The following is a 15,710-nucleotide window of genomic DNA, read 5'->3' as shown; positions in this document are numbered from 1 at the left end:
GATTCTATTTATCACTGCAAAGTAGTTAGGTTTGTGTTAACGTATGACAGATTTTACTCAGAGTTGGTTTCATCAGTACACTAGAAAATGCAACATTACTTACTTTTTAAGGAAAATAGAAAGGAAGTTTTGCGCAGTTCTCATGGCTGTTTCATATGAATTAGTAATAAGCACATCTTGATCCACCTAAGAATAGCAAGACATATTTGTCTTATTATTTTGGCATACATAGAAATATGATTCCAGATTCGCATTTCTAATACACAAAAAATTACAGTAGATATGAATTTGTAAAATTTATTACCAGAGCACCATAGTAAAGTAGTATACCTACAAGCACACTGCCATTCCTGCACAAAAAAAAAAAAAAAAATTAAAATATCTTACTTTCTTGTTTGATTCCTCCTCTGAGTTAGAATCTTTTTCTGCTGATGGTAAGTGCACCACACACTGAATAAGCTGCAGAACTAGTGCTGTTACCATCTGAATGTACATAGGTTCTCCATCAGTGTCACTGCTGTTTAACCTGTTAATAGGAAAAGCCAGCATTAACATTAAAACTAAAAAAAAAAAAACAAAAACAAACAAACAAAAAAAAAATCCCAAAACCAACCCAAAAAAACTAAAACTTTTTGCTCCTAAATACTATCTTTCTAAAATTATCACCACAGCTAGAAATCTGTGTTCTAGACATTTATCTAGTAATTTGTTTCTCTCTTATGGTTAAAACAAATCAGAAAGTTTCTTTTCAGGCAGAAGAGATGAACTGACATAGCCTCAGGATGGGCTATCAGAGTGCCCGTGAAGTTTAGCAGCAGAAAATTCTACAGGAATATTTAATAAACCAAACACCTACATGCTAAGGCACTAATAGGATTATAATGCATAAGGCCATACCGGTTTCCAACACAACACCAAAAAACCTCCCCAACTGCTCCCTTAACAAAGTATTTTTACTTTTATTTCATTAATATAAATTACATATATTATTATATATTTATTATATATTATTTAATGCATATGAAATGTGCAACAACAGAAAATAGTGACCATGAGGTGGACTGACTTCTGGGAGAGTCCACGTTTCTCCCGTGAGAAACAGTATGACATTTACTACCGTTATACACATGAACACTACCTACTGCTACCCTTAACAACATGGAAAGTTGATAATCCCTGACATATTTCTCCTCAGATTATCGAATTACCTATGGGGCACAACACAGATTGTTATTATCTTTATGAAGTTATCTTTGACTACTTTTAGATAGAAAAACTTTTCGAGCAGCTTTTGTGTAAGTTGTATCCTTCACGTCTATAGCCAGTTAGAGAATGCCCTTTAACAGACCAGAGTTAGGACTCTGCAGACGAAGAGTGCAGTCACTGTGGACCTGAAATAACGATTTCCTTCTGGTACAAATCCTAATTCAAAGAATGTATACCTACCATTTATGCTCCTATTCTTACCACCCTCTCATTTGCTAGTCTCTCTGATATCTATAACCAAAGCAATAGGAAATACTAGGAACAAGCACTTAAGTTAATGGCAGGGTCACTGAATTCAACTTCAGTGTATTTTTTTTCCCAGATATTTCTTTTTCATCCACCTGGCATTGGACAAAACATTTAATTGACTATTTGTGTCTTTGAGGGCAAATGTATGCAAGCAAGGAGCAAAATCAACACCAAATCCAAAAGTTTTAGAATAAAGTGTCTCAACCTAAATTTCAACGGAAATCTAGTTCAGGTCAGCCCATCTCTCAGACTGAACCTGAACCTATACTATTATTCTGAAGATACACTGAAATCCAGTGGAAGTGCTTAAAAGACAGTTACAGTGAGTGCAGTAGTTCCTAAATGAAATCTATTAGAAGAGATACAAGACTGATTTTCATCCTTGAAAGAGTGCTCTATAACTTCATACAAACAGAACCAAAGCACTTTTTAACAAAAGAACTCTGAATGCACACTAACATTACAGTCATTTACATCCTTAGACAAACAATAAGACATTATTTTTGTAAGCAGGCACAAACATGATGGCATAAGGAACAGTGATTATTGCAACACATCTATCAGGCAATTTCGCACTCGTTTTTTTTTTTTTAAATACCAACTTGTAATAAAATACAGCTTGTGGAATCACAGATTTTTAAAGCTGTTAATCTTGAATCTGAAAATCCTGTATCTACAAAATTGTAAATGCTGCTGCCTACAAGTTATTAACCTATGTCAGAAATTACCTGAAGTTTCTCAAACTCCTCTTGCTAGTTGGTAGTCTTGCAAGGGAAGTGAAAATTTCTTCTAGTATTAGCTGCCTATGTTTTTCATATCTGGAGAACACCTATTTAATAGTTACAGGATTGTTAGCAAATTATTACACAAAATACGTTTGTGTAATACATTAAATATAAATACATTTAAATACATTTAAAAATGTATTCTTAAATATTTCTTAAATACATTTAAAAAATATACATTTTACATGATGCTTACATGAACTGTAATTAATGCATACCTTGTTTTTAAGGCATTATTTTGGTTTTTCAAAACAAGCATTTCATTAAGTATTTTTCAAATCTAGATTGTTACAAATATTCAAATAACATTAATGTGTGACAGCTCTCTAAAATATTGTATATTTTAAGAATTTTTGTCAATGGTAAAATCCATTGTACAAGAAAGTCAAACAGTGTAATACTAAGCTTTCAGACTCTTGTCCAGAGCAAAACCCTGTGGTAACATAAATTACGTGAACACATGTAGTGCTGGAGAGCACATCTGAGAAACAAGTTTTACTTCGTATCCTAAGGTTTAATGTTTGCCTGAAGTGACATATTCTTTCAATTTACAAGGACAGGATAGTAGACTTTTCCTCTCCTTTTGTTTAGGCAGAATAATGGAGTATATCATCCATACAAATATGGAAAACTCTCATTTTAAGAAGCACATCTGTGTTGTGCTGAATTCTTCCAGAAACAGTATTTCATCTGCCCTATGAATTTTTCACATAGATGGCTATTTCCACATATGAGGAAATAAACTGATTCTATTACACAGGGGTACCCTACCAGTTCTATACTTTATTCCATTGAATAATTTAAAATCTCAACATAGGAAATAAGGAAAACCACATTGCTAAGATTCCTTAAGACAAAAACGGACAGGTAAGAGGAAAGGGCTTGTGTTTAGACTTTAAATGACACAATCAAAACTAAGAAGTTCTTTCCTATAGGGTACTCTGCAAACAGGGGCAGCTCAGGCAGACTTAATACTGTCCTAGATTGTGATATTAAACTGAAAAAAACATTCAAGAATAACATTAGTTCTAATGTCAAATTCTCTACCAGACAGAAAATACAGACCATGTAAATGGCCTAATAACTCTCAGTAGTGCAGGAACGTGAAACCGCAAATTAAAAAGTACTTACTGCTGTCACTAACTTGATGGCACATAGCTGTAGTTCACTGACATTTTCTACAAAGAAAGGTGTTATTCCCATAGATGATACCTATCAATGGAAATAAATTGCTGTAAACATATTTGACTAACAAACTTGTATTTATGCAGTTTCACAAGCAGGTTATTCATTCAGAATGTAAAGTAGTCAGCAAGATGCATTACTTTCAAGTAAAGTTATAAAAGGATATTAGAGCACAAGTCTAATGAGAAGTAGTTGATGGAACTGGGGTTGTTTAGCCTGGAGACAAGGAGGCTCAGGGATACCTCATAACTCTCTACAACTACCTGGAAGGAGGTGGTAGCAAGGGGGGGGTCAGTCTCTTCTCCCAAGAAACAAGTGACAGGACAAGAGGAAATGGTCTCAATTCATGCCAGGTGAGGTTTAGATTTGACATTAGGAAAAACAAAAAAGTATTGCCAAACGTAGGAACAGGCTGCCCAGGGAAGTGGTGGAATCACCATCCCTGGAGATATGTGAAAGACCTGTAGATGTGGCACTTAGGGACATGGTTTAGTAGTAACTCTACAGTGTTAGGTTAATGGCTGGACCTGATGATCTTAAGGGTCTTTTCCAACCTAAATGATTCTACGATTCCATCCTATGTATGACATAACTCAATTGCACACATCAAACTATTAACTAATTTAAATACCAAAAACATTACCAGTAATCAGAAGAAATGCAAAACATTAACACCATACAACCCCCTCACCAAAAATATCTAGAAAACCTGAGTTATTTTATCTTGCAGTTAACAGTGCTGAAACTATGAATCACCAAGTTAAAGCATAATGGTGATTTATATGCTTTAACTTGGTGATTTGTTATATAGATAATATAGATGCGGTGGTTTGGGATACAGTTTAGCAGGGGACTTGGCAGTGTTGGGTTAACATTGATCTTAAAGGTCTTTTCCAACCTAAATGATTCTATGATTTTACATTTTAATACAATCAGGTTAAACTTTACCTAAGTGTACAAGAAAAGGCATTAAAGATCTGACCATTAAATACTCTCTCTTGCGGATTATCTATTACAGAACAAACTAGTCACTCTGATGTCAGTAATTTGAAAGTTTATACTGAGTTCATACTTCGTGTCACTGAGACAATCATTCTTCATATTCTCTCTGGGAAAATAAAACCCAGACATTCTCAGACAGAATTTTTCTGATAAAGCTTACCTGAAGAATAGTCGTATCAGTAAGAAGCTGTATCTCTAGCAACTCTGACAAGCTGCTGACAATATCGCAAACTTTGTTATACAACATCACTATAACTCTTTGCTTGTGGGTGGAACACTTGGCACGTTTTGCTTTTGAGCTTAAAACACCACCTAGAAAACAAAAAATATCTTTATAAATTTTTTTCAACGTTTCACATGAAATACAAGAAATATGATCTTTCTAAAAAGTGCACTCAAAAAACTGGGTAACTACAGCCTTTGCAAGAGCAATCGCTCACAAAAGAAAAACTATTTAGTAGCATCAGCTGGAAAGCAAGAAGTTCACGATACTAATTTTTCGTAATTGCTCTAAATTCTGGATCCAAGGTTTTTGAAAAGGGTCTTGCAGTTGGATATCTGAATCTAAAGGTATGTATGTGACCACAAAATGTTGAATGCTAAATATGTTTCACTGAAATAAATAGTTATATACACAATGTCTACAAAATGAATCATTCCTACATATACACAGAAGTTGAACTTCACACAAACTTCTAAATACTTTAGTCTAAATACTTCGGTTACACTGACATTATTACAGTAAAACAAGATTATGTAGGAGTTAAGTTATTCACAGGACATATTTCATTCATTGTTTTTTTACTGCATACTTCATCATCCTCACACTAACACAAAGCATTAATTCACAATGCTGTATGTGATACGGAAGAACTATCAGTATAAGAGTTGCATATAAAAATCTTATTCCAGAAAGTCATATCACTCCATCATCATACAGTAGATGTGTTTTGGTATCTTTTAAAGTGGAAAGATTTAAAAAAATTTCTTAGTATACTAACCACCATGAGGATCCACTCTATAAACAGGATCATACTGAGGATAGAGTGTGTTCTGCAAATGAAATTTTGTGTATTGAATAACTCTTTCTATTACGTCCTCAATATATACAGCTTTAGGCATATTTGGTGATGTCATAATATTGATAGCAGTAAGACAAGCATCAGCAGATTTTGTCACTCTTTCCATAATAAGATCTCTCCATAATCTCTCCTCATCTTCAGTGTCATTGTTCTGCAACAAGCAAGAAAAATGGGATAATGTGAAGAAGTAAAATTTTTATACTTACCAAGTAAAAGATAATAATGTTAAATTAATATACTTACATACATGCATGTATAAAATACTTCATTTTCTTTTGGATACAAAACCAGTTTGTTTTAGAAATCAAGTAATGTTTGTATTATCAGCAGTATGTTTGTAGTATGTTTCCCTAAGCTACAAGTCTTTAAAAGCCTCACTGTATTTTTCTGCTGGAACACAAAGAAGCTTTCTGTGTATCATTTGGAACTTCCTACTATGAAGGAAGACTGCTGTACCTTAAGCAAAATCTAAACTCATGCATCCAGAGTTTTCTTCAGTGTCCTGTGCACAACTGGTGCTGCTTTGATCAGTCTAATTTTTGCCACTAGAGGGAATTCTTACACAATAAGATTGTTACAAGTTACATAAAACTCCTAAGTACACAACCTTCTCTGATTCACTGGCCAACCTATCAATGGTTTTAAAACATCTCTTACCAACTATGTCTACTTAGATATAGCACAGGGCAGAGAATCTCTGCATTACTGTTTGTCCAAGTTACAAAAACAAATATGCGTGACGCTAATTACGACCACCCAGCAGTACTTAAATATTGTAAAAAAATTATTTATAGCAAAAGTAGGTAGAATTTTTCCTAGCTTCTCTGGTGCAGATATAACCCACAGAGAAAAACAGCCTTTCTTGCCTGTCTGACACCATAGTTCAAAACCATTGGCTTTCCTTGTAAAAATAAGAGCTTGGTGAAAGCATACCAACTTTTTCCCCTTTGGGGGTAAGAGAATCTAAAACAGTATCACAGTGCATTATAAATATAATATTTGTAAAATAAACAGAAATCTGAAAACCAGGAGATCCCTGTAAATTTCTTGCATAGATTGGTTTTAAGTCATTTGTCCTTACCCAAATGTAGCTTAAAAAAAAAACCCAAAACACCAAGTAGTTTTAAATATTTTCTTTTTTTTTTTTTTTATTTCTTTCCGTCATTAATTTTGGAAACTAGAAGAATACACAAGTGCACGCCTGCCTCTGGAAAATATCTTCATATGGAGGCAGGATATCTTCACTGAAGTAAGCTTAACCCTTAGTAGAGGTTTTCTTTGCCATAATGATTTGAATCATCTTCAATACATTTTAAGAAAAATCTAAAACTTGGCTAAAAATTGTTTTTTTTTCTAATCAAAGCTTTCTCTCTGAATTGCAATAGTTGGACAATTTAATTCACTGCTTAATAATCTTGAGTATAAAAAGCTAAAAAAATTATCACTCTAAAGCCATTTGCATAAAGACTTAATGACAGTGAAACAGAGCAGGCAAGCCAGCTTTTTTTTTCTTTTCACTTATTTTTCATATTGCTAAAGACATTCAGAACCATCTAATAAAACTTTGAAAACCCTACAAACTATCTAGATGAGAGTATTTAGGTACAAGTAATGTGTCTCTGGTTTTAATTTGCAAGTTCAAATTCTTCCTTTTGAACATAAATAATTACTCTCTATTTATGCAGATAAAACACTTTTTTTTTAGAAAACTCAAAAACTCTGTTCTTGCTAGAATATTATTTTGACTAGAAAGTGTAGAAATAAATATATGACACGTGCAATATCTCATATCAATCTCATTAAAACTCTAAATCCCCATTTATCTTAGGTGAATCATGAAAAAAAATGGAAAAATCTTAGACTGCCTGATAGTTTTGTTTACATTGACAATTTTAGCTTTGCGGCATAATAACAGACCTAAATAAAGTTTCATTTCTTAATGCTCAGGAGAATACTCTCTGTGTGAAACCTCTACTACTTCTTTCATTGTGTAAGGGATGTTTTATGCACATGTAGTGAAGTAGCAAAGAAATGACCAGTGGTGCAAATTGCACCAGTTACCATGAATATTTCAGGATCAAACTATAATATTTAAAACTGAAACACCCGCCCCCCCCCCCAGTTCTCCCAATACACCTGTGAGTTATTACTACTATGATAAAACAAGTTTAGCACTGAAAAAAAATATGATCAATGAATTTTACTTCAAATCTTAAAATCTGACAATCTTAATCACATACGCATTATATCAGAAAATCCTTCACATATACATAGCATTTGAAGCTCTCACTATTTAGGCCTCAAGAAAACTCTATTCTACACAATGTTGAGAAATCATGTAACTTGAAACTCACATGGTTAAGTAACGTAGAAAGCTTTGATCCATCTTGAATATTCTTCTCCAAAATATTCAGGACTTTTACTGTTTTATCTGTTGAGAGCTATAAACAAGAAAAGAAACACATCAGAAAACTGCAGGAACATAAAGGCTTCTAAATTGCTGAAGAGCATATCCATAGATGATATAGAACTTGTTATATAATCTGAAGCAGTGATACTGTAAGCAATCTGAAATAAGGTGAATGATGATAATGGGATTAAACTAGGTGAAATATATTCTAAGATTGCAAACTGCAAATGCAAACTGCAAATGCAAACTGCAAATGCAAACTGAAAACTGCATTTTCAAACAGCAAAACCTATAAAAAAAGATTTTAAATTGCATAACTGTCATTAATGTTGTATAGGAGCGTGACCAGCTGGTTGAAGGAGGTGATCCTGCCCCTCTACTCCACTCTCGTGAGACCTCACCTGGAGTATTGTGTGCAGTTCTGGTTTCCTCAACATAAAAAAGACATGGAACTGTTGGAGCAAGTATAGAGAAGGGCCATGAGGATGATCAGGGGACTGGAAGCATCTCCCATATGAAGATGGGCTGAGAAAATTGGCACTGTTCCTGGAGAAGAGAAGGCTGCATGGAGACCTCATAGCAGCCTTCCAGTATCTGAAGGGGGCCTATAAGGATGCTGGGGAGGGACTCTTCATTAGGAACTGTAGTGATAGGACAAGGGGTAATAAGGTTAAAACTTAGAACAGGGGAAGTTTAGATTGGATATAAGGAGGAAGTTCTTTACTGTGAGGGTGGTGAGGCACTGGAATGGGCTGCCCACGGAAGTTGCGAATGCTCCATCCCTGGTGGTGTTCCAGGCCAGGCTGGACAGAGCCTTGGGTGATATGGTTTAGTGTGAGGTGTCCCTGCTCATGGCAGGGGGGTTGGAACTAGATGATCTTAAGGTCCTTTCCAACCCTAACTATTGTATGACCTGAGGAAATGTATTCTAATATGCTAAACTCAAGAGAGCCTGTTTCACTCATGCAGATGCTACTGGCACTCATCTTCAGAAGCAATAGAATTCTGATTTTATATATACAGGGATGTATTTATGTACGTATGCATGCGTGAAAAATAGAAGACAGGCTAACGGTTAGGACTATGAGGAAAAAGAAACACTCAGGTTGAAAATATGCTACAAAGCAAGGTGAGGAGACTGGAGACAAACCCAGGAAGAATTTCTAAATTTTGGATTAAGGAAAACCTATCTTCACAGACACTTCATAAATGTAAATGGTCACAAGCAGGCAGAGTTAAGAGTTGAATAAAAAACAGCTTAAAGCAAGGAGTTCCAGGAAAGTGAAAGGAAAGCAAGAACATTGTTTCTAGAGACGTAATACCAACGGTCTGCATCAAGAAAAAGTCCCTCTGAAGTTGAGAAGAATATGCAAAGAAACCACGATATGCAATCTACAGAAAATGAATCTTTTTACCACCTGCCATGTTAAATTTTCTAAGTTTGAAAGTCTTATTTGGAGAGAGGGAGGAAGCATGCAATTTACTGTAATGCTGTCTGGACAATGCACCAATGTCGTATATCAGAAAGGGTTAATTTTTTCACCTTGCCATCAGATTCTGATTTACTGTGGTTGGTCAACATCAGCCATAAGAAGCAAAGCCCATAGGCTGATGTGCGTTTGTGAAAGCAGACTAACTATTTTAGATTTTACTACTCAGGCATGGGTATTATGTATCGGTATACAGCCAGCATTGACACAGAGGAGGACCATTCAACAATGGCTCAGCTTCAGACAAAGTAACAGTTAGAAGCGGTAACATTTGAGCACTTCAGCTAATTCAGCAAAAGCACAACTGTTCACACGGTCACACACACAGCTGAAAAGGGCGGAATGTTGTAACAGGGGACGTAAGTTTTTGTGTATTTATCAATATTACATGATCAGAAAGAGTTGAAGACTGAAAATTTACCTTGTCCATAATCCCCATTGCCTTGATTTTTGCAGATTCACTACCCAACTCACTAAGCTGATGTTTTCCAAGTAGCAATTCCTGTGGAATCTCATCATCATCACCTTTAAAAAACAAAGAAACCAACCCTAGTCATATCTCTAATGAAACTTCAAGGAAAGCAGCCAATATGAGAAAAAAAACAACCAAAGAAAAAGAACTGATTTCCAAATAGCTACCATCTAATAGTTCCAAATAGTTAGCATCTAATAGTTCCATCTAGTGAAAACTGATAATGACAACTTTTGGTTGTGTTAAATGACTGCTTGTTAAACATGACTGCCTTGTTAAACATGAGGCACCTATTTTTAATACAGCAAAATCCATTTATTGCAGTTCTTGTGCCATCACCCTCATTTCAGTAAAATAAATCTTAAATTATTATTGTCCCAATTCTAAAGGTCAAATCTGCGGAAGAGCAGTAGATGAAAACCACATATGAAATTAAGTATCTTGGGATACACTGTGCCTTAATTGTATTTACCATTAGAAAAAAACCATGATGCTAAAGACAGGGAAAGTACCAACTACTTCACTTTCAAATCCAAGGTTCTATACATTACTGCTTTAAGAACTGTAGCGATTTGTTTACCATGCTCCTCCCCTTGTTCTAATACTGTGACAAAAATGACACGTAACAACCACCCCAAATGCTCTATTACCCATTTCAATAAATGAACTAGTTCTGCAGACACTTACGCTAAGCTTTCCACTGAAACGGTTAAGGAGCATATAGTGATTCAGCAGCTAAGCAATAAACACATCAAGACTCAGCTACTTGAGCTGAATAATCAAACACTGCTTGGTTAAAATCCACAACAGATGAAAAATTATGTGCCTTGGACATTATTAGCAGGAGAACTATCTTATGTCAGTCTTGTTTGAAAAGGTATGTTTGACAGAACAGTAACATTCTCATGACATCTCAAAGAGATATCCTTTCCACTCCAAGGGACTATTAGTTGTCTCACTATGATTTTTGCAGGAAGGAGGATCTTCTTGCAGCAGCAAGTGCAATTGAAAGGCCAATCCCTCAAGGCAGAAGCCACAAAAAAGCAGTATGCCCAATCATGTGTCACAAGCAATTAAATCACCAAGTAGGAAGTTTGAAAATACTGTTATACACATTTTTTAATGTTTCTTGTGTTTCTAACAGGAAAAATCATTTTGAAAATTTCTGGCATATTACCAAAAGCTGTAAAATCCATGTCTTCCAAATTTTCCAAAATATTCTCTATTGAAGCAGTAAACCTTTTGAAAGTTGAGGAATCCATCATTTCTAGTGAAAAGAAAAAAAAAAAAAGTATAAATAATTAGTTTACATACAAAACACAAAACACAAACTGTAGAATATGTATTTTCTAAAATTACCTTCAGGTGTTAGTTTAGGTTCATAAGCTTTCCTCTTCTTTTGTTTTTCTTTTTTCTTCATTTTTCTAGCCACTAATTATGAAGATAAAGAAACAAATACTTTCTCAAAAATTAAATAAAGGATTATTTACATTTCTTACACTTGTATTCATTACTGCATGTAAAGATGGGTTATTTTTAAATGTTTAGCATGGCTATTAAAAACACACTGGTATTTTGGAACAAAATTGATTTTTTAAAATGATCTGTTACCCTCACTGAGGCTAGGGGGAGAAGAATAATCATCCATATCAGAGTCATCGGGACTGCGGTTACGGTAACGGCCACTACCAGAAGTCCTCCTTCCTTCATGATAATGACCACTTCTCCTATGATCACCAGAAGATCTTCTGTCATGTTCTTCATACTCCCAAGCTTCATCTCTATCCTTTTTATGTCTTTTACGAGAAGCTAGAAATGAAATCCATTTTCATTACAAATACAAAAAAAATCAATTTTTAGCAGCTCAAAATTAAACATCTTTAAATATTTAAAGGATGTGTAGATGTGGCACTTTGGGACATGGTTTATTGGTGGGATCGGCAGTGTTGGGTTAATGGTTAGATTCAACAGTCTTAAAGGTTTTTTTCAACCTATGTGATTCTGTGATTTGCAAGTTAAACACTACTTTACAGCTGTTCTGTAAAACAAGTGAATACTTTAAAACTATTACATCAAATTCTGTTACTGCATTATTCTAACGTTTTTTTTTTAGCTACATGAAAGCTGTGCCTGACACTGTCAAAGACACTAGGAAACATTTAAAAACATAAATTTAAAGGGCATTAAGCAAAGTAAGGAAAGTGGAACAAATCAAAATAAGTTTCATCTTTTCGTAAGAGAACACTGAGCCTATTTCTTCGGTTATTCAAGTTGCAACAATTACTGGGCGTTCATATTCCAATTCAGTGATTGCTTTGCCTATTTAACATGGCAAGTTCCAATGAAACTTGGCAATCTTGTGGCTTAAAGATACTCTGCTTTGGCAAAACAGCTAAAATTTTGTCTTGATACATACTGCAGGAAATTCAGAATAAAGGAGAAAGCTGGAGTCACAATTCTGGGCCAGACACCAAGTCAGTACTGCAGAGTTATTATAACTTGTTTTCAGGCAGGACCAAAAAGGCCAGAAGAACTGAATGTTTAAGAAACTGAGATAAATGTGCCGTGCACATCAAAACAGTTACAAACATCAGATTCTAGACTAAGTAGAGTTTGTGAACCTGCAAAGATTGCCCGGACATCTGGTGTACTCCTACCAAAATCTTCTCAAGTTTAGAGAGGTATGACTGTATACGGGGTTGTTTCTGAGCTCCACGTGTTTATTCAGAACTGGAACAAAACTGACAAGTTTTTCCTACAAAGCTAATTTATTGGGAAGCACAGGAAATACCAGGATATAGTCACACCTGATAAACACACCAGGATACAGTCAATAGTCAGCTCTGGTTCAGAATTAATTAAAGAAAATCCCAAAACAAAACCAACACTGAGGTGGTACTAATGCTCTGTACTGGACCCTAGAGAGCTTTCACTTCTAAAAATGTAGTGAAAGAAGTTCTGCACAGAGTTCACGCAAGTCTTTAAAGTAATAACTCAGTTCAGGCTTTGAGTTGTACTACACTGCTTCTCAATCAGACTTGCTTGTGAATGCACTACAGTCATGTTCATGATGCCCGACGTATTATCATTGTCTAAAACGGCTGAGACTTAACTGCAATTAAAGCAATGGAGGGCCATTCTAGATACCTGGAGTGAGTGCACTGAAGAAGAAAGTTAAGTGTTTTAGAAGAAAAGTCTTCATAAATCTAAACTGATTCATTTTCCCCCATGAGACAGTAGTTTGTGCAGGCAGATGACATCTGTCTCCACAATTTACTGATCATTAGTATCAATTTAAGCTCTGCAGGATGAATTCTGACTCCAGCTACACCTCCATGAGAAAATAATTTCCAGTATTACTTTCCAGCAGAATTTTACATTGACCATTTTTTTACTGTTGTATGACAAAACAGGCTCTGCTACAGTTGTGCTAGCTCTGCAAGGCAAGTAAGACAAACATAGGAACACCTATTCACAATCAGTGCTCTACAGAATTTATCCCGAGGTATACAAAATCCACTAAAAATGTAAGTATTAGTAACATTGCAAGAGTTCCTATTGATTTTATACATAAATAAAAAGTATTCAGAATATAAATACCCAATTTCCTTCTGAATTCTGCCAAACATTTATGCAGTAACACATTCAGCACTTATTGTATGAGACTGTTTCTATCAATTTTTGATTTCTAATAATTTAATTTAATGGAATGTCCTTTCTTCATGAAATGAAATGTATTTATTGTCTTCTATAAAATTACTATTTCTTTTTTTTAAGCTCAAGTTTAGACAACCAAAAGAATTTTGAAATATGCATTTGTAACAATATAAATCTATTTGGTGTGGTTGTCACAAATATTTTATTCCCTTAATCATTTTGTCTCATTTTAATTCAATTCAATTCTATTCAGTATCCTTTGAGAAATATTGCAGTTTATTTTCAAACCATATGTCCTTACTCAGTTGTTCAGAATGACAGCCATCTCGAGTGGATATAATGAACGTAGAATCTCTCAAAGCATATAATTAATGTGAAAGTTTTCCTTAATTTGCTTTAATTCATATTTAAGAATTTCAACGGCCACTATGGCTAATTCATGCATTAAGGTGTATGAAATTCTTGACAATTCTCTCCATTCCCAACCAACTTAAATAATTCTGTATTATTTTTAAATTCACTGTTCCAGATTATTAGCGCCATAAACAGGTGATATGGTAAACATAAGCAAAATATCATTAAGCCTTTGCTATAATCAAGACTGATTACAAATTACCTCAAGATCTCATACTCACACTCAAAGCAGCGTTATTCAGTTATAATTAAATGAAAAACCAAACAAAGTAATTCTTTCCTGCTTCTTTGATAAAGATCAGAGGTATCACTATTACAATTTTTATGCGTATGCATGCATAAGCACTGCGTAACTGTTGGACAAGAACTTGAAACATATTAAAAAGCAGAATAAACAAATATTTTTCTTTTAGACATTAAGAAAGACTAAAAAGCAAAACATTAAGTTTTACAAATGTTCAGCGAAATGTTTATATAAGCAAAGGTGGAAAGAGTTTAACTGTGGAAAAAAAGCATGATAAGCAAGATTCCTGCTCAGGTCAATAGCAATAAGCACTTCTCCTCCAGCCCTGCATGGGTAACACATATAAGATGTTAACTCAGACTGAACTGATTCGTCTGTTTTAATAGTTACTTTTCAGTGTTGGCTAACCGGACAATCATAGAGACAAACTACTGATCTATTATTAGCAAGTAGGAAATCCATTTCTAACCTAGAGGCACATAATTTCTTGACACTTAGGAATGTGATCTGATTGTGCAGCAAAATTCCAACTACAATCTTCCTCTCTTCCTTTGAAAATAGTTAATTCAAGAAGAGTATCATCAGTAAATGGCATTTTGAAAACCCATCAAAAACAACTCCAGTTTTTCGAACATTATGGCAGCGAAATAATAGAAAAAGTTCTTCTAGGCAGTAAAATTCTCAATTTATCATGTCAAAAATCCTTCACTAATTAATAAAAATAAGAATAATTTGAAATCTATTTACTGGAATTTTTCTCTGCATACCTTTGTATACTAGTTTTGAGTGCTGTTTTAAAGGATATTTTCCTTAATCTGATTGGCTAAAAATGTTTCATACTACAACTGAAAAAAAAACAAAAATCTAGGCAGCAACTTCCTATAAGGTAATCAGGAAAAGAAATTGAAGATACAGCTGCTTTCATGTTGAGTGACAAAATGAAATCAAGTAATTTTTCTTTTAAAAGAAAAAAAAGATTCTTGTCTAAGTAGTTGTCAGGAAACTTGTTTTTCATAAGTTTTTGGAATAGCCAACTTAAAAAAAGAAGTATCTTTTTAGAAAGGTTAAATATTAATATGTACTACTTACATTCAAAAGCTTCTTCACTGTCATTGTCTTCATCAGAACTGATTTCAGCATATTTTGGTTTTTCATTAACTGTGCTACGTTTGCGCTTGTTCATTTTCACACGTTCACAAAGTGGCATGGTGGATTCAATTTCTGCCAGGAGCTCAGGAGGCAACTCCTTTAACACTGACTGATCTATGCTACCTATTAATGGAGAGTAAGAAGAGCAAATGTGAACCTGAAGATAAAAATAAGGGCCTAACACTACAGTCCTTATTCAGGAAGCACTTAAAGTATATCCACTAATAATATCACAGTTAGATATACCTGGATGTATTAGACAGCTCTTTTTAAAGTTGTATTTATTGTTCAAACTATAATTAGAA

The 15,710-nt window shown here is 34.4% G+C and overlaps 1 protein-coding gene across 9 annotated transcripts in view; it reads right to left on the bottom strand.

The window, feature by feature from the left end:
- NIPBL (NIPBL cohesin loading factor) overlaps window positions 1-15,710 on the bottom strand; it is a 156,197-nt gene that overhangs the window by 30,525 nt on the left and 109,962 nt on the right. For 6 of the 9 annotated variants that reach the window (XM_057414300.1, XM_057414297.1, XM_057414302.1 and 3 more), the window contains 12 exons: window positions 15,346-15,528; window positions 11,553-11,750; window positions 11,301-11,372; window positions 11,119-11,208; window positions 9,891-9,994; window positions 7,924-8,010; window positions 5,489-5,720; window positions 4,648-4,799; window positions 3,432-3,512; window positions 2,244-2,344; window positions 388-526; window positions 104-186 (listed from right to left, as the gene is read on the bottom strand). In XM_057414300.1, the coding sequence (XP_057270283.1) occupies window positions 104-186; window positions 388-526; window positions 2,244-2,344; window positions 3,432-3,512; window positions 4,648-4,799; window positions 5,489-5,720; window positions 7,924-8,010; window positions 9,891-9,994; window positions 11,119-11,208; window positions 11,301-11,372; window positions 11,553-11,750; window positions 15,346-15,528 (1,522 nt within the window). The remainder of the gene's footprint in view (window positions 1-103; window positions 187-387; window positions 527-2,243; window positions 2,345-3,431; window positions 3,513-4,647; window positions 4,800-5,488; window positions 5,721-7,923; window positions 8,011-9,890; window positions 9,995-11,118; window positions 11,209-11,300; window positions 11,373-11,552; window positions 11,751-15,345; window positions 15,529-15,710) is intronic. The other 3 variants (XM_057414299.1, XM_057414305.1, XM_057414301.1) reach the window with 2 other exon arrangements.

The sequence above is a fragment of the Pezoporus wallicus genome, unplaced genomic scaffold, assembly GCF_028554395.1.
Source record: "Pezoporus wallicus isolate ANWC-B61680 ecotype Strahan unplaced genomic scaffold, APGP_CSIRO_Pwel_v1 scaffold_8004, whole genome shotgun sequence".
NCBI lineage: Eukaryota > Metazoa > Chordata > Aves > Psittaciformes > Psittacidae > Pezoporus > Pezoporus wallicus.
The sequence above is the reverse complement of the archived record's forward strand: the minus strand, read 5'-3'. Positions and strand labels throughout refer to the sequence as shown.